Source organism: Rhagoletis pomonella, unplaced genomic scaffold (genome assembly GCF_013731165.1).
Source record: "Rhagoletis pomonella isolate Grant_MI unplaced genomic scaffold, Rhpom_1.0 Rhpom_scaffold_00008, whole genome shotgun sequence".
Lineage (NCBI taxonomy): Eukaryota > Metazoa > Arthropoda > Insecta > Diptera > Tephritidae > Rhagoletis > Rhagoletis pomonella.
Genome location: NW_023458562.1, coordinates 33043106 through 33066116, shown reverse-complemented (window position 1 = coordinate 33066116; position 23011 = coordinate 33043106). Strand labels below are relative to the sequence as shown.

Below are 23011 nucleotides of genomic sequence, written 5' to 3'. Positions count from 1 at the left end.
ACATCGCAAAAAATTTAGAAAAAAGGTTTTTTCTTAACAGCGGTCGCCCCTCGACAGGCAATGGCAAACCTCCAAGCATATTTCTGTCATGAGAAATAGTGAATTTGAATTTCTTCTTTACATGGCAGCTGCAGTAGAGATAGCAAAGCGCTAGATGTTTCTTTCCTTGCCCCCCATCGATTTACCTGAGTGCCTTTGCTCTCTCGAGAACATTAACCAGCGCATTATAGCGACAGCATTCCCCAATAAGCGTCCTGGCGCATGAAACACATGTCCTCAAATCATAGTCCTTTAAACCTTTGGCGTGGGAACGAAAAGGATTAAAAAAAAAATCAAAAGAGCCAAAGAACATACTAGCATAGAATTTGCGTTTTGCACATTGATCTTCATTTTATTGCATATAGAATATGTATGTATGCCGGTGTTTGGAAGTAGGTAAGGGGTATTCACGATGTGGTGCATACTGTCTAGCATATTGCATAGATTGCATGATTGGAAAATTTTGTTGTTGTTTCATGTGTCCAAACATGCACCATGCTAGACAGTATGCACCGGATCGTGGGTAACCCCTGTAGATACTTTATATGTAGCTACATATGCATATGAAGAATATGCTACATATGCATATGCAGAATGTATGTATATCTGTGGACATATCTGTGTATGTATGTATGTACATATATTAATTTTGAGGCTTACACACTAGGTAAGTATGTTGGGTTATTTGCATATTGAAAAATTGCGTCTGAATTGAGCAAAAAAAGTCGAACAAAATGCCACAAAAGGTTTTACGAAGAAAATATCATTTATAGTAGTTGTAAAATAGCTGTAACTGGTATACATTTTGCAAAAGCTTAGTAATCTCTTTAAAAGAGGGTTATAAAACCAATCATTGCTTTTGTAAATTATAATGCTTAGTTATTAAAATTGCTGCAAGAACATTGTGTTAAAGAAGTATAAATTGTCTTTATATTGGGAAAACTTTTTCGCTGAAAAGTTGTTTCTTAGGGCCAGTTTTTCAGTTCTCAGTTCCAGATCTAAGTTAAAACTGCCACTGAAAAACTGGCCCTTAGCACTAAAGCGCAGTGTTTTGCTGATGCCATTTTAGTTTTAGCCCACAAAACTAAGTAATTAGTTCTGTGAAAAGCCGTCTGTGATTTGTATGAATTTGGAAGTTATTTTAACTTTCAAATGATTTATTTCTCTCTTTAAATTTATTTTTAATTACATTTAACAATTTGTCTGGTTATTTAATATATAAAGCTGGTATTGGCACTTGCGAGAGAACAGATTGGCGAACACACCTTAAATTTATATTAAGAGTGTTCGCTTGTACAAAGTTCTTTTGATTTTACAAATTGCTTTGCGTGGCGAACGATCTTTATGCAAATTTTAGGTGTGTTCAGCAAACCGTGCGCTTCGCCAAATTTATTCGCTGCGCAGGTGAAAATACCAGGATAAATGTTTTTTTGTTTTTTTTGGTTATGTTGAATTTTAGTTCAATTTACCGCATTTGTTCAACTTCTATGCTCATAAAACACAAATAAACTGTCTATTTAATATGGTAGAATTAATATATGGATATTTGTCTTCAGGGATAGATTTTATATTTTCATATTTATTACATTTTCGGGAATTTTTCATGATTTTTTTGTTTCATTTTAATGGTAAACATTTATTACGTTTTACTCTTAAATCTTTCGTTTCTCTTTTAATTACGTGATTTTTTAATGCCTTGCTGATTATCCTTATCCGTCTTGTCACAAATTACCGATGTCAGTAATAAAAAAATAATTTATTTCAAATTCATAGCAGCAAAAATAATAGTTTGTTGCTAGTAGCTAACAATATTTGCCAAAATGACCTTTTTAGCAAATAACAATATCATTTGGTCTCAGCGACTACACTTCTTTAAACGAACCATTTTATTTACGCACTAGATTTAAATTTTCATTCTTTAATTATCTTTAATTTTCGTTTTTTTTTACATATTTCACTTTTATATCTTTAGTAATACGCGTGTATTACATAAAATAACATTAATAATAATTTAAATACTAAATTACTTCGTTATAAACATTTTAAAAAGAAAAATAATAAATCGTAATATCTTCGTATGCTTACAAAAATCGCGCATATTTGTCGAAGTCTCATTTCGTTTGGTAATTAATTTATTTTAATTTTATAATTAAAAAATAGTTAATTTCGTTAGAAGAGTTCAACGCTTGCAAAGAGTTAATAGCTAAGATGACTAAGCTCAATAAAAAAAATGTCAACAAAACGCGTAAATGTATTGTGTATGAGAATTAATGTACGGAATGTGACTTTCACGCTCAAACGAATATTTAAAGTATAGATTTTTATTTCAATTTAAGTGTAATGCTTGTTAGAGTAATGAGATTAATTCAACGAATTTCAAAAAATAACGATTAACCAAAAATATAATTATGATTTAAAAAGCAGAAGCGCTATGCGAAATTTTTAAACTAAAGTCAGCAAAAACCATAGTTCGAGGAACGCATGATTGCAATGTGTGCAAGTTAACTTTTCTCCCGAATACGCAAATCAGAAAGAAGCGATACTTTTTCTTTACGTGGTTTTCTTTTCTACAAAACATGTTCTTTTCATTGGCTTCTCCTTAGTATTTGTGCGAAGAGCACGTTGGAAGGAAACATTTTTTTTTTTGGTAGAAATGAAAACGCCATTGTGAAAAAACGCATTTTTTCAAAAGAACAACGCTTCATCCGCATAAATATTTTAACGTTCAACGTACTTATCCTCTTTTTCCATTCTGAAATAAAAATTTCTTTAAAATCAGTAGAAAAAAATAGATCCACACGAAATCAAAAGGCCTTCAAAAGGCAAATAATAAACAAAAAATGCCTTCGCTAACCTACATTAAAATCTAGTATACAGTTAAGAAATAGCTTTTTTCGCTCTTCTTCTTTTAGTCTGAGTGTGTGTTGTCCAATAGCAACAGTCCCGCTTTAGTTACTTTTGACTTCACCATTTTTAATCGCACGTTGCTCCTTCAATAATATCTCATGTATATAGACATCTTCATCTGTAGTCACATCAATCAATTCCAGCTCGAGTATTGGTGTGTCAGGTGAACCTAGCTTATCATATGTAATACGTTTTATAGACGCTACAAATTTTTGACCGACTGTTAACTGACGGAAGCGTAGACAATCTTCCAGACTCCAGTCGCCATGCGTGGCGGTGATGCCTATGATTTAAAAAAATAAGTAATTGAGTACATTTTGCGGTGATTTTAAAAATGTTCCAAATCTACTTACCATGCAATTTAGCTTGAATCGACATTTTTCGCAATTGACGATATTTGGCTGGCAATATTTTCAATTGATCGCTACGTAAAATAGCTATATCACCGAAATCACAGAAACAAACGTGTATCATATCACCATTGTAGGTGTTCACCACAACAACGCTGTCGATATAAAATATAAGAGAGGATTATTTTAGGTAAAAATTTAGATTTATAAGTTTTCTAATATTGCGGAAAAGCACAATTGAAGACCATTCTGAAGGAGCTTTTCAAAATTTTCAAATCCAGAAACACAGTTCCAATATTGACCAAAATAAAAAACTACCAAAATCATTAAAACATTAAATGAAAAGTGCATGTAATATGTTTAGTGGAACTCACCGATGATAGAAACCATCCGGATTCTTGGCCGCATAAGCCTGTCCTATTTCCACCATATCAGCCGGTATGAATTCATCATTATTTTCACAGTACTCTTGCAACTCCTTCATCAGATCACGAAGGCGTGGATAGTCTTTGTAGGGTTGAATCTAAAAATAGATTAAATGCGATTAGCTCATGTACTATACATATGTATTAAAAAACATATGAATCCCAAGACGGGAACGGTTGGGTGGGTGGGAACGGTTTTCGATTAATCGCCGGAAAGCAAGTTTTTTTTTAGCATTTTCCTATTTAAATTTACTTACTGTTGTCATAGCCAATTAATTACATATTTATTTGTACCTTATTTTGTTTAAAAACCTCATTTCCAAAAATAAGAAAAATAATAAAGAATTTGACATATTTATGCAAAAGCAAACTTTAATTCAGAAACATAAACTCTTTTGATTTGTATATAGGCACCATAATTTAAATAATTATGTTTTAACAGTCAAAGACGATACTCACAATCGGTTTCGCTTACCTTCCAGATAAAGGCCAGTATGCCGCTCTCAAGAAAACGGTCAAGAAAAGATTCGCCATTATTTCGTGTATGTGTCCAAGGAATTTTGACATCCGATACTTCACAGCCTGTTGCCCCACTCTTTCCTCAATAAATAATGTAACGGGCATATATTTCTTACAAAAAACTTTAGAAAACTGTAGTATAAAGAGTAGCATATTTTTTAAGAACTGCCGTAAATAAATTTGAATTTTTTTACGTTTCTTGAGAGCTGCATACTGGCCTTAAGGTTAACATTGAGTACTCATTTTGAAGCTTTGGTACGCCATAAAATTAATTCTATCTCGAAAATTACCTTACACTGCTGATGAATGTAAAAACCGAATTTTCGGTTTTCGGTTTAAAAGGAACATACCGATTTACACCTAAATTATAAAAAAGACTGAAAAAGATGATTAACTTAATAAAAAAAATAAACGGTTTTTAGAAACACCGATCTTTTTTGGACATCCCTAATCTACGCTCCCAGAATGAGGCAGATATTTTTTCGACAAGAAACGTCTTTGTAGCAGCGTTCTCCAAAATATGTTACAGAGACTTATGCTTCTACAACACCAGCAATGAAAAAAATCTTTATAAGAATCGCTCATATCTTGAATAATTACTCCAACATCCACACCGATTGAAACAGATGATAATGAAAAATACCTCCCAACTCACCGTAAAATTTGAAGGATTCGCCGACATTGTGACACGCACTTCCAGAAAATCGTTTGGATCACGTGGTATCGCATCGTAGTTTTGTAATTTTGGCAGCTCAGCTACCTTTTGTGGTGAATTTGGCACTGAAGTAGTGATCGTCAGACCGCGTGTCATTTCGACAAATGTTTGTTGAGTTGTAGGTGAGTTCAGGCTACCGCCACTAGCATTCTTAGCGAGTCCATAGTGTTTGCCATTAACGGGTACATCATCATCTTCACCATTAGAAGCCGTAGAACTACAAGAAAAAAACAACATATGAACATTATATATTATAAAGATACGTAATTTTAAATATTGACCACTCTAATTCGGCTTCCATGCGTATATCCTCGTTTATATTGCACAACATATCCGAACTCTCATGGCGACGATAGACTGTTACATACGGCAATTTGCCGGGTTTGTTCATTTTTACCTAAAACGTTACAAAGTTAGTTGGTCCATAACTAAGCATGCCCCTCCCCAAAGACTACTCACAAACGTAGCACAATTGGCTGGCAGCAAAGCGCGCATTCGTCCCACAATGCTCTTTGTTATGGGCGGTATATTGTGTAGACGTGCACGTATCGCTTGTCGTGGGAATTTGCTCAACGCTGTGCTCAATGATTCCAACCGGAATATTTTTGAAATGTGCGTTCGTCGGGTTATACCATGATCCACATAGAATATATCAAATTCCTCGTCCTCAGCGCTATAGCTCGGCATGTCGGTTAGTGCGCCACGATACCATTGTGTCTCGCTGCCATTTGTATCATCACAAATCAGGAAGAGATTAGAGCGCTTCAAATCGCTGGCACTGATCTTATGTTGTTCGCGTTTGAACTTCGACTCGATGAGTTGTTGAATTAATTTCTAAAATCATATAAAACATTCAATAATTGCAAATATCGTTAAAGCAACACATGACACGACCTTCCTTCCCCTACTTTACATACCTGCACATATTTGAAGTCACTATTTAGTATCTGCAAATACAAATCACCGTCTTCGCTCACATGCGACACCAGCACATTCGTAGCGCCCTTATGCTTAATCTCCGGAGGCGGTGTGTCATCGCAAATCTGGCTCAGCAATAAGGGATTCAAATTCACATCCTCCTCGGTTGAGGTGTCGTACAACACAACTTGGATTTTACCACAGGCGCTCGATTCTGTATTGTAAAAATCGCTCTCTTTGGTCAAAATCTCACCTACCACTGATTTGCTTGACAACATCGTATCAAGATGGCGTCGCGCATTCGGATTACCAGCGAAATCCTCCAAACCGAATAGTGATAGGGGCACTGCTTGCGCAGGCAAACGTAAAAATTGTGCCTCACAAATGTACAACTCACTGACGGCCACCCAATCGCTATCGCCATAGTCGATGAAGAAACACCGCGCTGTTGCATTCGGTTTATCCAGCTCCTCGACGCGCACTCGATGCCAGCATTCGTTGATGCACACCAGGTAGATATTTTTGCAGGCGAGCGATAGTGGACGTGTCTTTTGTGTGGCCATGTGCGTATCGATTTCACTCATAACTGCATCGAAACGTTCACTATACTCCTTGCCGAATAAGCGCGCCCACACATCCACCGTCGAAGCGCAGTATGTGATGTATAATTGCCAATACTTTTGCTTCCAGGGTAGAGCAATGCCATCCATTTGTATAATTTCACCGGTAGCGCCAGCTGTTGGGAAAGAGTAGGAAAAGTTTTTTTAATTTTGATAGCAAAATTTTAAAAAATTTAGCAGCAATAAAATGTGCGTGCGATTTTTGTTTTTTAATTCGAGCGAATTTTATCGGATAAGATTGACATTTAGCTCAATGACTACTGCGGTTTAAATCGCCAACTGGTTTTACAGTAATCGGTTACTGAAGGGAAAACAATTACCAATTGGAATTAACCGAAGCAATTTTGTTAATTTTACTTCAAACCAGACAAAGGTCAACGGTCTCGTATTGGACGAAATTCATATGGCTAATTGGAATACGGACGCTATGCAACCGATGATCGAACGCTCAACTGGATATCATGTTGAACCACTCAAGTTATTTCGTACCTGCTGACATTGCGATGTGATGCTATGATGTTATCCAAGTTGATTGATAACTTTCAAGGCGAATTAATATAAGGTGATAGCAGGAGTACAAAAACAAAAATTTACATGTATTTTGTTTTTCTTTGGCGGCATAACCTGTCAAAATCTGTAAGAGTGTGTGTAGAAATTCAAACAAAATTTTTCAATTTGATATCAGAAGCCGTACGGCGAAACACATACACAAAATCAGCTGAGCTAGTAACACCACCTTATATAAATTCGCCTTGATAACTTTACTTACGATTGATCTAATATATGTACATATCGAACTCTTCAATAACGACACAATTTAAAAATAAAAATAAAAAAACAAAAACTATTACTGCTGTTAAGTGGCGCATGTCTCTAGTCCTTGCCTAATCCATGAATAATCCTACCCACTACATGGATAAGACAAGAGAGTGAGCCACTTAACACTCTCAAGGAATTTAATTTTTTGAGTTCTGGTTGTGTCATTACACAGCAACCCTTCTACTGTTAAGTGGCTCAGGTCTATAATCCTTGTCTTGTTTGTATGTAGGCATTATACAAAGTCAAGACAAGGATTAGAAAAATGAGCCACTTAACAGTAGTAAGAATTTATACTCCATATAAACAATTGAAAACTCCGACTGTAACGGTTATCAATTTTACGATACACATTTGATTTAAAATTTAGGTTCATATTTTATCTATAATTTATGTTTTTTTTTTTCGATGTCAAATGAGAGTTCGAGTTTATTCTATCGATCATGTCTTGTCGCTTTGAGGTTATGAACAAGAAATGCCGTCTAACGATTATAAAGATTGCCTCAAATTTAGGAAAAAGAGAGTCATTAGCAGCCAAACAGCTTTGATTGCAATATTAAAATTCTTGCTAATACAAACCTTACCTACGTCTACAATTTTACAACACTTTGATATCACTTTATCAATCCATTTTCATTTACAATATCAGCTTACCTTTGTCTTTGTCTGCCTCCTCGTTAGCAAACACAATCACAGCATTGTTGGTTGCCGATTCTGTAGTGAATCTGGGCGACGTTTGCACTAATGTCCACCAATGTTCTGGCAATGCCTGTTGGTACGCTTCCTCGAACATTTCGGGTATATTTTTAGCAAATATGCCATGTGGATGTAGGTGCAACTCATTGTAGAGTTTATCAATAAGATCGGCATCACCCTCCGAAAACAACGGCAATGGACGTCTTGCCTCTTGCAATTTCAATAGCTCAATAGCTTTTTGTGCACATGAAATTTGTGCCAGATGTTCATGCAAATATTCATTGGGGTATGTTGAGAAGATGGTGCCATTCACATTGACACGACACTGATAGAGGCGTGAGAATTTCGAACGTATTGCGCTAAAAGCAGGAGGCGCATAACGGCGTACCACACAATACTGTGTCAGCGATGTGATAGGATCGAGTTTGGGGTTGAATTGGAAAACGCGTGGTGGTATGACGTTCTAAAATGAATAAAGTAGAGAGAGCGGGTATAGGAGGAGTGTAAAATAATTATAAAATATATTCATATTTCTGAAACTCACCTGGCCATTGGCCTCGCCAAACTGCTGTTGCTGTTGTTGTTGCTGCAGCTGCTGCTGTTTCACTATGTAGCGCTGCTTATGGAATAGTGGTTGTTGTTGTTGCTGCAGCTGCTGCATTGCCGCCGAACCAACAAATGGACTTGGCGTCGTCAGTTTGTCAGAGCCAGCCGATGATAGCGCTGGAGACGTTTCCGGCGTGTTGCTGCCAGTCGACGATGACGCAGCGAAATCATTTCCATTGTGATTATTATTAATACGAATACGCAAGCGATCTTGCACGGAGCCAATGCCAACGCCTGACTGTGCAATGCCACCTCCGCTCATTACTTGTCGGGCCGGCAGCTGCTGTTTTTGCGCCTGCATTTGCCGCTGTTGCGCCTGCATTTGCTGCTGCTGCGCCTGAAGTTGCTGCTGCGCTTCCAGCTGTTGTTGCGCTTGCATTTGTTGTTGCACTTCCAGTTGTTGTTGAGCCTGCAGCTTTTGTTTTGCTTGCATTTGCAGTTCTTGTTGCTTCAACAAGTTCTGTTGTATCAGCTGTTGCTTTTGTTGTTGCTGCTGTTGACGTAATTGCTGTGCCGCTAACAACTGTGCGCGCTGTTGCTGATGTTGCTCCTGTATTTTTTGTTCGCGCTGCGCCAATATCAATGTGGAAGCAATCGCTATTGCCGAATTGTTATTTTGCCCCAAAATGGGGCGCGGTGATGATGACTGCTGTTGCTGCTGCTGCTTTTGTTGTTGCGTTGGGAGTGACTGTTGTTGCTGCGGCTGCCTTTTCGCGTTCAGGCGTTCACGCAAATCTGGCTGACCGGCGGGCATTTTATTGCCATTGTTGGCTGCGCCACCGCCATTTGATTGTTGTTGCGCCGCCTTTGCGTTCAACATTTCGCGTAGATCCTTCTTTTCGCTACCGACAGCCGGTTTATTTGTCGATCCGACCGACTTTTGACGCTGCAAGGGCGTCTGCTGCTGCTGAGCTGGTTGCTTCTGCTGTTGCTGGGTTTTCTGTGGTTGCAGTTGTTGTTGTTGTTGCGGCTGCTGCTGCGCCTTTTGTTGTGTCTGTGGCTGTGTTTGCTTTTGCAGTTGCGTTTTCTCCTTCTCTTTCTCTTTCTGTTGCGTTTGTAAGCCGACGGCCCCTATGTTATTACGGCTATTATTGTTTTGCTGCTGACTATTGTTGTTATTGCGATCACCAACCCCTGTTCCTACCGCCGCCGCTACTGTCGCATTACTGCGCCAACGTTGCTGCTGTTGTTGACCCGTCGTCCGCAAACGCTGGAAGACGTTTGATGAGTAGCTGCTCTTGTTCCAACTCTGATCGGAGCGTTTCGGTTGTCTCACTTGTGGTGCCACCTTGATCCGTGTCGATTTGCTCGCCTTCTGCTGTCTCACCATAGACGATATGTGTGCCGATTTTGAGCTAGGTGCGGCATTTATGTATGTCTGCGGGAGATTAGAGAGAATGAGAACTTCAACTAGAATATGAACTAAAAGCAGTGTTGCCAGAACTGTTGGGACGAACCGGCTAAATTGGCAAAAAAAACGGCTAAAAACGGCTAAACTGTTTGAGCTAAATTTCACATGTTTTATTTAAATAACTCACAAGTATAAAGACTAGTTCTTGGAGAGAAGTTGCAAATTCAAGCTAGAAAAAATTATGCCAGCAAGAATTTGCAATTAGGAAAAACATATGACTGTGGCACACGGTTGGATTTTTTGTCGACGATAATTTGAATAAACAAGTTCGCAAAATTTAAAAATTTTCAAACTTGACCGATTTTAAAATGAAAAATGTAAGTAAATACTTCTTTATTTAATTAATTTAGTTAATTTCAATGATTTGAAAGGTACTCGGCTGAAAAAAATGGATTCGTAACCAGACAGTTACTACGACAAAGAAATTGAAACGTATGTTGAAGAAAGTCGGACTAACACAAAATATACATACATGTAGAACCTGTTTTTTGCCCCTCTGAAAGAATTTTAAAAATTCTATAAAAATTTCTTATGATAGAAATGTAACCGTGGACACTAGCTGGCCGGGAAACTTGCAAATTCCTGCAATTTTGCAAATTTCACTACTTGAGAGAGAATTTCGGAGCATTTTTTCTTACTATCTGATATTTCGAGTGATAATTCTCGCTGGATTTTCTACGAATATTGTCTTCCCAGAAAGTTTTGCTTTACATAGAAATGTGTGCTTTTTTATTTTCATTTTGACGCATTTCAGTGATGGTTCTTTTAACTCAAGTTGACCTCCCATTTTTTGGAATTTAAATAAGTTCTCGGCAAAAAAAAGTTTGTTTAAACAATAAGAAAATAAGGCAAATAGCAAAATTGGCTAAAAACGGCTAATTTTTTTCCAAAACGGCTAACAAATCGGCTGCCGGCTAAACCGAAATTTCTCCGACTGTTTGCTATCGCAACTGGCTAAATCTAGCCGGAAAACAGCTGAAATGGCAGCACTGGCAAAAAGGGTGAATGCAATGGAGAGGAAAATCTATTTTAATAGGGTAAGACTGGGTTCACACAGAGAAACTTTCGTTGCTCATTTTCGGCAATTTCTCTTTTGGTGTTGCCCTTCGCGTTCACACATAGCAATTCTTTTGTACACAATTGCTGTTGTCAGCTGTGAACGACCAACTAGAATTACTCAGACGAACGAGAGCACAAAACGTGTTGTCCGAGCGCGAGCAACTCCGTGCCCTTCCCCCTTCCTCGACACTCCCTCTCCCTCAACTAACGAGTTGCCGCGACAAAAGTTTCTCTGCCTGAACCTAGAGTAACCAGAATGTTTCTCAGAGAATAACAAAGTGAACATCGAAAGTGATGGCAAATGCATTGGTGTACAAAATAAGAAGGAAACAGAAAGCTCTTTTTTCACGCTGATATAATGCGATAAATATTTTTAAAATGCTTTTGAACTTACATGCTTGATTATATGTATTTGTTATGTTGTAATTGGCCTTAAATAGTATTCACTGCCAGCTGTTTTATTTTGATTTAAAATTTTTAAGTAATCAAAAGGTCAACCAGCTTTTACTTTATTGAAACGTTAGCAAAATTAAACAACTTCCGAGAGGCCAAAGTTCGTTGCACTAGAACTGTGTGTGTGTATATTTTTAGAAAACTTTCTAAGCGAACGGCACAGACAAATTGGCTGCTTGTTGGGAATGCACTGCAATAAAAGCGTGTGACAAAATGCGGCCAAGCATTGGTGGAATATTTTAAGAGACAAATGAGACCTAAATTTCTAGAATTTGATTGAGAACACACAAGTGTGGGATACAGGGTGCTTACCTAAGAGAACAACTGATCACAACATAACGAAAAACAAAAAAATAAAAACGTTTAAGGAGGCTCCAAATGGAAATTGAATAGATTTATTGCCTAGTTTCATGCTTACCAGTTAGTAGGCTCACAATCGCCATCGGAATCAACTAAATAAATGTAAATGCTATTGGTGCGTTCAGAAATGCATCAAGCCAAAGCATCAGTCTATTTTTTTTCTAAACTATAGTTGATGGAAATATCCTACATATACATATGTGCAACCACGGTTAGGTACATAAATATCGAATTGGAACTTAGTTGCATAAATAAGCCATTTCCATCAATTATAGTTTAGAAATAAAAATGACTGATGCTTTGGTTTGATGCATTTCTGAACACACCCTATATGTATATTCTTTAGTTTTAAGATACTTTTAAAAATTGAACTAGGTATACCTACATGCCTACCATGCCAGACTAAAAATTAGAGTATTGGTCCATACTTTGTTAGAAAAAAATTATGAAACCGAAATTTCCTAAAATCTTAAAATTAAAGCCTATGATTTTCCGCAAACTCGCAGAAATTCAAATCCCAAACCCCCCACTCACCTCTTCACCATATTGCGTAAAACTAAACTCGCCAGTCGCCTTCAACAAATCCTTGGCCGTGGGATAGCCAAGTTTGCGAAAATTCAATGGTTCACCTTCGATGTCTGGATACTCGCGTAGTACCTCGCGCAATTTGCACGGTGGTTTGCGTGATGTCACCAGAGCGCGCACTACATTCGCAATGTATTTGAGGCGTTGCTGTTTGCTGTCGTTGGTGTCGTTGCCACCGCCTCCACCGCTGCTGCTGTAGCCAGTTTTCTGATTGTTATTATTGTTGATTTTATTTGCTGCTTTACTCGTCGTATCGCCGCTAGTAGTTGAAGATTTTGCTGTTGTTTTAGTTAAATTATTATTGCGGTTGTTGTTGTTGGTAGCTGACGATGTTGCATTGTTTACAGTTTTTGTCGTCGTTGTCGCTGGTGCTGATGCGACTGCTGCAGACATTTTGCAATTTTTTGTATACGAATAATCACAAAGCGTTCAAAAGCGCTGTTGGATGCTGATGAGAAATGCTGAAAAGTAAAAAAAAATTAAATTTTTAATTCATACATATGTACAAAGGATGAAACAAAGTGGAGAAATGAGCCGTGTAATTGTGTGGAAAGCGATAATTGAGTGTAATTAAAATCTTATTTGACTGAATTTCGCTAATTCGCAAAAATTCGAGGATGGTTGGTAAACGATGGAAAACAATTTTGATACAAAATTAACCATCACTCAGAGATCGAAGGAGCCCATGATGCCACTTTCTCAACTCGCACCGATCTTTTTTTTTTAGAATATACATAGTTAATGCTAAGAGCAAAACGGTAACAGAATGGCCTACCAAAGGGTGTCGAATGTGTAAACCAAGCCATTGAGTCTTGAATAAAAGACAATTCTTAGATCTATCAATAAATAATTTTGTCGAAAATTCTGTTTGGAATAAAATAATTCCATGGATTGTTCCCAAACAGCTCTCAATCCCCTACATGGCCGGCTTATTTTTTGTTCGAAGAAATCGCTGTTGTCGTTGTAGCATAACAGTAGAAGTTCTTGGCCGGATATATGTATCTACAGTCAGCGTCAAAAATATGCGTACCCTGACTTTTACGATTTTATTATTTGTCTTTTCCATACCAAATTTTTCTTAATCGTTTTATGAAAATATAGTTCATTCAACTGCAAAAACTACAATATTTTTTTTTTCTTAATTTCATACAGAACTCGGGAAAATGCAAGAAATACCAAGCAATTTTTTACGAAATTTTCAGTTTCTCAATTCGATTTCTTAGAAAAGTTTGAGTATTTGTATATATTCCTTATAATACATGAAAACATTTTTTTTATATGAAAGAAGGTACGTAACGCCCTCAGCGAAAAAAATTCTCAAAAATCAACGGTAATTTTTAGCGACTTGAAACTTGCACTTTCATATTACTTTACTGTTTACAAAACTGTATCTCAAAATTTGTCTAAGAAATCAAATTGAAAATTGATTCTTGTTGTTGAATTACCCGCGTAAGACGCTAGTAAAGTTCATCTGCGATTTAAAAAAAAATTATGAAGCACATGAGCTGTCGACATCGTCATAGGACGACTTAGTGAAGTGAAGCCCCTCGGAGGGAATTTCAGGAAGAAGCCGTTGCTTTCCGGAGATTATAGAAGATATCGATTAGAGTTCGCAAAGAAATACCGCCTCTGTACTCTTAGGGCTGGTTTCTCCAACTCAACTTAACTTAGTTTAGCCACTTTTTGGACTTAGGTCAAAAGTTAGCCTACGTTTTACACAGCTTATTCATGACTAAGTCAAGAAAATTGGCTTAACTAAGTTAAGTTGAGATGGAGAAACCAGCCCTTAGTGACTGGAAAATTTTATTTTTTTGTGATGCAACAAAGATAAATTTATAGGATTTGCAACAGATAGAAAAATAATATTCCATCACTCGCAATAAAATCTTTTGTCCCACTTAAAGGGGGAAAAGCCTACACAATGTTAATTCAGAGAATTTTGTGATAAAAACAAAAAAAGGTCGGATATCATTTTAAAGGGCTCCTTCAACGTCTCCTTTTACCTTGAAAATTTACTTGCAAAAAAACCAAAAGAGAAAATTTAGTTTATTCGTTCAAATCGGAAATTCTGAAAAAAAACAGTAGTTTACATTTAAACTGTGAATTCGGCAAAATTTATCGTGGCTTATAACGTCCGTTTTGAGTATCAAGCCCCAAAGTTCAACTAAAATCCTCTGAATATAGACTTATATGGTAGACAGATGGAGAAAATTAATTTGAATTAATAAGCATAAATGCAAATTAAAATTTTACCCTTACAGACGGCAGTAATGCGAATAAACCAGCCGTAAGGTCGTGGGTTCGAGTCCCACGGCCAGTATACTTTTTTTATTTCTTTTTCATTCTTTTTTTATAACTTCTATATTTTTTTTACGTTACTTTCAGATAGTTGTCGTTGAATTTTTAACAAAATTCATTTCTAAAAATTAAAATTAACTAATAGTAAAATAAGAAATGTGATATAAAATAAAGCAAATGAAAATAAAATAAAGTAAAATTAAATATATAAATAAAAAATAAAAAAATATAAAATAAATAAAAACAAAAAATGTTTCGCAATCGCTCCAACCGAGTATCGAACCTGGCAGCTACAGGCTTGTAGCTCGCAACTCTCACCACTCGGCTACCGCGTACGCGAAACTCGATTGCTTCGTTTGCTTACTTGTGCAAAAGACAACAACTGGCCGTTTTTACCAGTGTTGTCATCGAAATTCCCCGGATCCGAGTTAATTCCCAAAAATTTCGTGCATTTGTTCGGCTGCTTATGCTCATTTTAAAGAGGAAAATGCATGAGTTAAAGCAAATTAAGGCTGGTTATGCAAATAATCGAGCCCGTTTGTCTACCGTATTAAAAATCTACTACTTAGCAAGTTTTGAGATCCGTCGTTGTTAATTAAATGCATGAATTTTGATGATTTTTTAGTATGTACCGAAAAATGCGATTGTAATACAATATTTTTCATACATATTCGTATGTGCTGTTAATCTTGAAAGTGGCATAAGTCTCATACCCACCTCTTGTGCTTAAATGGTTAGTTACTCCTAACTGAACGCAGCTGTAAATTGTTCTACCATCATAAACTAATGACACAACTTTTAACCTTTGACTGATGAAGTTGAACGAATAACAGACGCATTCAGATACAAGCAAATGATTACTGAAGTCAAACTGCATGAAATCACTTATGTTACTTTAAATATAAACGGCTCATTTTATATCAGAAACCGGAAAGGTGCCCCACAGCTGGACGTGCTTAGACTTAAAAAATATTAAAAAAAAATTAATTGCACTCAATAATCAAGTGCTATTCAATATTTTTAATAAGATGGAAGACTGATATTAGTGCATTAATACATATGCAAACATTTATTCACACTGCACATACATAATATACACTTAAATATAAGCAAATCGAAGAATTACAAATTACATACATTTGCCGAAATTGATATGAGCCCGCCCTTCACGTGAAATAAGCGATATCGATTGGTAAATAATGTGCAAACGCAAACATACAAAATAAAACCAGAAAATTCTGATTTATGTTTGTAAATATGAATGTACAAAATGCATGCAAACGTCACAATTCAGCAACCTTGGCGATTAGAATAGCGAAATTTGCCAAACAAGTTAAACCACTTAATGAGCAAAAAAAAAACAAATATATATGTGAGGGGTGTGCGGGAAAATAAAGAAAACGGAAAAGGCAAGAACGCGTAAGCAGCCAACTGACCACAAGCATGTGAAGAATTTGTTTTAGCTAAATGGAATTCATGAAAAAAGCGTGGGAAAGATTTTAGAGAGATTGAAAATAATCGCAACATTTTGCTTTATTAAAAAAAAAACGCAAAGGAAGTATGGGCTCAGCCAAAAATTATTACATGTCATGCAAAGTGACAGCTAGACAACTAGCGAGTCAGCAACGCCCAAATTTCGTCAACTCTAGCAGCTAAAAAAAAATTAAAGATTGTGTAAGTATGCGCAGTGGGGCTTAGCCCCTTTCTGGCAGCAATGCTTAGTCATGTGTTGGCAGGTGAAAAGCGAGTGGCGTAAACTAGACTAAAAAAGAAAAGAAAATCCAGCCCACAAACCCTGACACAAACAAGGTGCTGTATTAACTCATGCAAAGTGCAAGCAGTGTTGCCAGAAGTCACAATCTTAAAATAAAAACTTCCTTAAAAATCTACACTATGAAGACTTCTGGCAGCTCTTGAAGATTTTATAAGTCGTTTTCAACAGTAAATGTGGAAACTGATGTCTCTGATTAATTAAAAAAAAAAATAATAATTAACAAGTTGTAAACCGCCACTTTAAGCGTTATTACTTAAAAAAAAAACGAAATAGTGTCATAATATTGATTCAAATGAAAACTAACAGTGCAATTCGGGCTAAGATCGTTGCAAGTCTTTTGGAAGACAATCGAAAGACAGTATGCAAGATAAATTGAAAGATTTTGTTCATTCTGGCACGAAAGTCTCATAATAAAAAGCTCCTTTGCCAACTTTCTCTGTGTGTGCAAAATTTTTTTTCGTTAGGTTTCTATAAAAAATACCGTCATTTTCACAGAAACTATGTGTCTAAAGAACATTGTACTTGAAACACTCTTGAGGCAAAATTTTTTGAAGAACACGATGATATTTTTACATTTTTGAAATTTCATATTATTTCGCCATTTTGATTAAACACACATTTTGTCACACGGGATTCAAAACAAGATAAAATAAGCTTTCGATTGCACTGTCGCACGGGTGTTTTGGGCCAAATGGTTTTTGGGGAGCATGGACTCTCCGATTCAGAAAGAATGTCCCAAATATATTTCTATTGATTACCTACTTCTTCTACTGGGAAATTTAAGCAGTGGATATGTTTGCATGAACATAAATAAATACATCCAAATCTAGTTAAATGGAACTTATTTAGGATCCATTTTTTGTTTGTATATTGTATTTTCTATAGTACTTAATAGATGTTTTGCGATATAAATTTTTTAAATTAAAATCTTCAAAAGAGATAATTTTATTTTTTTTTTTTTGCTTTTCCCGATTTTTTGATAATTTATGCTTAACTTGCCAGTTTTTTTTTACAAAAAATGTCTGGCTATACTGAGTGCAAATATGAAACAATTTAGCGAAGTGTTGCCGTGTCATGAACTGCACTTGTCGGCTTACGCAAATCGTGAATTGAGAGCGTCTATAATGCTCCCGCCCTCTACCTCTCTCCCAATGTGTTTGTTTGTTTCTTTCTTTGCACAATCTACGAGATACCAGCTCGAAGGTGATACATGTACGGTTAAACGAAGGTAATGCTGATTGTTTATTATTATACCCGAGCGCACTTGTGCACAAGGGTATTATAACTTTGTTCACATAACGGTTGTTTGTAACAGGCAAAACGAATCGAGATAGATATAGACAAATGTATACATAAATGATCAGGATGAAAAGAGAAATCGATTAAGCGGTGACTGTCTGTCCGTCCGTCCGTCCGTCCGTCCGTCCGTCCGTCCGTCCGTCTGTCCGTCTGTGCACACGATAACTCGAGTAAAAATTGAGATATCTTAACGAAACTTGGTATGTGCACTTCTTTCGGGCGTAGGACGGATGGTATTGAAAATGGGCAAAATCGGACAATAACCACGCCTACCTCCCATATAACGGTAATTTTCAGAAATACAAAAACTGCGATATTTTAGTAACTACTGAAGATAATTCACTCAAAATTGATATTTATAATAAATTTTAGACGAAAAATAAGAATATTAACATTTTTTTGAAAATGGGCGTAGCCACGCCCACTTATGGTTACATGTGTATATCTTGGTAACCGGTGCATCAATTTATTCCAAACTTTGCACAGTTGTTGGCCTTAATACACCATACTAAATGGTTGAAAATTTTAAAAATCGGACAATAACCACGCCCACTTCCCATATAACGGTAATTTCCAGAAATACGAAAACTGCGATAGTTTCGTAACTACTGAAGATAATTCACTCAAAATTGATATTTTTAATAAATTCTAGACGAAAAATAAGAATATTAACATTTTTTTGAAAATGGGCGTAGCCACGCCCACTTATGGTTACATGTGTATATCTTGGTAACCGCTGCATCAATTTATTCCAAACTTTGCACAGTTGTTGGCCTTGATACAGCATACTAAATGGCCGAAAATTTTAAAAATTGGACAATAACCACGCCCACTTCCCATATAACGGTAATTTTCAGAAATACGAATACTGCGATATTTTAGTAACTACTGAAGATTATTCACTCAAAATTGATATTTACAATAAGTTTTAGACGAAAAATAAGAATATTATAAATTTTTGGAAAATGGGCGTAGCCACGCCCAGTTATGTTTACATGTGTATATATCTTGGTAACCGCTGCACCAATTTCTTCCAAACTTGGCACAGTTGTTAACCTTGGTATAACATACGAAATGGCCGAAAATTTTTAAAATAGGACAATAATCCCATATAACGGTAATTTAGAGAAATACGAAATCTTCGATAAATCAGTAATTATTGAAGCTAATTTATTCAAAATTGATGCTTGCAACAATTCGTTACCAAGAAATACGTTTAGGATACAATTTTGAAAAATGGGCGTGGCACCGCCCACTTATGATCACATATATGTATCTCGGTAACCGTTCTACCAATTTGTACCAAACTCGGTGTGGTTATTGTACTTGCCACATAGAAGCAAAACGTTGAAACTTATTGAAATCGAACTAAAATTACGGCCGCTTTTCATATAACAGTAAATTTCAGATATGCTTGAAACTTCAATATTTCGAAATTTAAGGACGCTAATTTACTCAAAATGGATACACCTCGGTTTACCATGTAGCGGTAGCTTTCGGAAAGGTGAAAAACATATATTTAATACTTGCGCCGGGTATTTAATGTTCGGCTCCGCCCGAACTTAGACTTTTTTACTTGTTTTTTTTTTAATTTTGTACTTCATATTTTTTTGTGCTACTGCTTTTTATGGAAATGGAATGTAGGAGATTGCAAATAATTTGCAAAAGCTTTGCCATAAAATGCGATTGCTCAAGTATGTATGTATGTATATATGTATGTAGGTTTGCATGTAGAAATCTACGAAATTTGCATGCGGCAGCAAAAAGCGAGCGCTCGAATGATAATGCAAAGACACGACGAAAAAAAGTTAAAAAAAGGGGAGGGAAAAAATATGTACAATGATCGTGAGCAGCGATACAAGTATGACACAAAGTAAAAATGCTTGCCAGCGCAAACGCAATGAGGCGAACGTAAAACAAGATCATATAGTTAGAAGAGCATGCGGAACATATAATATAAAGGCAAAGACAATGTAATGTAAAAATTGTACACAAATAAAGAACTGATTGAGTAAAAATTAACACCAAAACAACCCGACGATAGTCGGGTATACGTAACCGGAACGACCCAGATTTATTTCTGGCCAAGGACTGTCACTCCAGCAACACTCCCCAAAAACCCTTTGGGGAACTTGTATGCTGCTACAACAACAACAACAGTACAAATAAGGGTCTGCTAAATGCTTAAATGCCAAAGGGTTGCCCTTAGAAGATAATAACCAAATTGTATCGCTTTAGCTGAAAATAATCACTTGAATTTACCAATGTGCACCTGGGACTATTAATATTAAAAAAAAATCATGAAATTGGATGAAGTATCTTAAAAACAAAAATGTCCATGAATGATCGTGAATATTCTCAAATGATAGTAAATTTCATGAATTTCATTGAGCGAAATTTTTCACTTGAATAAGCACTGTGTAGCCGGGACCATAAAACTTGATGAGGTGTTTTGAAAAAAGAATCTCCAAAATTTGTCGAGAATAGTTTTAAATAATAGCAAATTCACTGAAATTCTTGTGGGAAAAAATATTCCATTTTGGGAGAAGTAAAATTTTATGAAATGTTCCACTTGAATTCACAAATACGCACTGGGTAGGTGGTACCATGAGAATTGATGGTGTCTTGAAAGATTTACAAAATTTGTCACGAATATAGAAGAAAAAAATGTGTATGAACATTGCCCTTAATAGATAACAAAAATATGTACAATGATCGTGGCAGCATGATCGTGGGCAGCGATACAAGTATGACACAAAGTAAAAATGCTTGCCAGCAAACGCAAATGAGGCGAACGTAAAACAAGATCATATAGAAGGGCATGCGGAATATATAATAGAAGATAAAGACATTAGGGGTATTCACGATCCGGTGCATACTGTCTGGCGTGGTGCATAAATAGCAAGATTGGCTACTTTTGTTGTGGTTTGAACACATGAAACCATGCTAGACAGTATGCACAGGATCGTGAATACCCCTAATGTAATGAAAAATTGTACACAAATAAAGAACTGATTGAGTAAAAATATACCACCAAAACAACTTCACAGTACAAATAAGGTTCTGCTAATAAAAAACTTTGTTAGTGTTAGCTGATTTTCCGAAAGGAGTATATTCACTTTTACGCGGTATGACCAAAATTGATTATAAAATTCCAAAATTATAAAACTTCAATGACGTTAACCCTTCTGAAAGCTATAGAAGCAAGAACATTTCATTGGGGCTTCAGCTGGAACCACGAGTGTAAAGACCCATAATTCTGCAGTCTATAGAAGTTTGTGGCACACCTACTGCAAAAAACAGACTACAGTTATCACCGAACTATACAGAGGACACTGGACCCTGGGTACTCATGCTGCAAGGCTAGGAAATGAACGCAATACAGAAGAAACGGTAGTGCAACTGCCTCGCTCGGGGTGGGACCAGAATCAAATTTCTAGTCTTAGGCTAGTCTAGTCTTAGTCAGAAGCACATTTTGTATGACACTGCAGATAATAGGGTATTGAATATAAGAGGTTCTCCTCCTACTATCGAAAAGTAATACATTTGAAAATATATATTTATTTTTTTGGAACATTTATGCACTTTTAAGTACAATTTTTTCGGAAAATTTAAAAACATGATTTGCATCCCTGTTTTCTACAATGGAAATGAATACCAGACAAAGAAAAGCTGTTAATAGAAAATCTTTAGGAAGTGATTAAAAAACTCTATGGAAAATCATGTCCTTTCGCTGGGAATTTCTCTCAAAGGCCGTTTTTATTAAAGAATGAAACTAGTGTTTTGCTTTAGTAGTTATTTCTAAAATCCAATAGAGTTTTTAGTGAATATTCGCCAGACTTTTGTACAATGTTGGATTTGAAAAGAAAATGAGTTAGCAATACTTCTGAGTTTCTAGCTTTCTATCCTCCTTAATTAAACATTTTTTTAAATACATATTTCGCCTCTAAATGTCCAAGTTTTCAAGCATAGCAAAAAAAAATTCAAAATGCTTGGGATGATCTGCTTAGTTTGTTTTACTTTCGACCGATTGGCCTCATTTTTATTTAATTGGAAATGCTAATTTCAAATTAAATTTGACGGGTTTTCATTGATTTTGCGCTATTGTTTGTACATCATCATTAAAGAATGTACGCTGCACTTAAACAAATTTCTGAAATGATTTTTTCTTTTTAATTCCTTTATTTTGCTGAATGTTTGTTTCTTTCCATAAAAATGCGTTGAGAGTGTTGGAAATTTGCAATTACTTGACTTGCTGAAGCTTTGTTCTCTGCTTGCTGGCTCAGAATTTGCTAAACTGCAATAAAAAGCATAAACAAAATATTAACTGCTGCTTTTTATGAGGAATACAAAAATATATTACAATGCTTAACACATTTTTTCGGCAGAACTAATATTTAGAAAGTCAATGCTTAAACTTTATTTTTATCTTGTTTAAAAGGCTCCAATAAAAAAGTTTCAGAACCTAGAACACATTTAATAACTTCAAGGTCAGCATCTTATTCGATGAAAAAAAATTATATAATTATGGTGCACTATGCAGCCCCAAAACGATCCACTTTAATGAATTAAAAAGTATTATTTAGAGAAACTCCCTTTCAGTTTAAAATATTTTTAAAACATTCAAAAATAACCAAAAAAAAACATCGATTTGCGAAAAATATTAATAAGTACGTATGTATGCGTGCATGTAAACCAATTTGCATTTATATCCATAAATATCTTGCGAAAAACTTGTGCAAAAATACTTCCACGCTCACTCGTGGCGTTCAATATGGCCGCAACAAAGGCACGCCACAACAGATTGCAATTTACGTTTCAACTTGCTTATGCGAATTTTGTTTTGTTTACATTTTCATATATCCATATTTGTATACTATATAGAATTAACATATGATTGGTGCGTACATTTGTACGTATATTTTCTTATACGTATGTATCGATTTGAATGCGAAAATCCATATCCAATCTATGCCAAGCGCTCAATGATTCATTTTATTCCTTCAGTCCAAACGAACGATTGCTCAATTCACCTTTCCTCCAATTTCCATTTAATTCTCTTCGTTGCAATGCAATGACTCGCGTTGGCTCTGAGATATAAAGTGGATTATTTTATCAGTATTTACCTTGATTTTTTTTTTATGCAGTTGTTTTTGCGTTC

At 35.9% G+C, this 23011-nt stretch overlaps 1 protein-coding gene across 3 annotated transcripts in view; it reads right to left on the bottom strand.

Annotated features, from left to right (window-relative positions):
* Positions 1-364: 364 nt before the first annotated feature.
* LOC118744646 overlaps positions 365-23011 on the bottom strand; it is a 35634-nt gene continuing 12987 nt past the window's right edge. For 2 of the 3 annotated variants that reach the window (XM_036477792.1, XM_036477791.1), the window contains exons 2-11: positions 12429-12940; positions 8550-9989; positions 7964-8468; positions 5873-6609; positions 5415-5789; positions 5237-5352; positions 4896-5172; positions 3671-3819; positions 3300-3451; positions 365-3229 (exon numbers count right to left, since the gene is read on the bottom strand). In XM_036477792.1, the coding sequence (XP_036333685.1) occupies positions 2988-3229; positions 3300-3451; positions 3671-3819; positions 4896-5172; positions 5237-5352; positions 5415-5789; positions 5873-6609; positions 7964-8468; positions 8550-9989; positions 12429-12872 (4437 nt within the window). In that variant the 5' untranslated portion in view covers positions 12873-12940 and the 3' untranslated portion in view covers positions 365-2987. The remainder of the gene's footprint in view (positions 3230-3299; positions 3452-3670; positions 3820-4895; positions 5173-5236; positions 5353-5414; positions 5790-5872; positions 6610-7963; positions 8469-8549; positions 9990-12428; positions 12941-23011) is intronic. The other variant, XM_036477793.1, reaches the window with a different exon arrangement.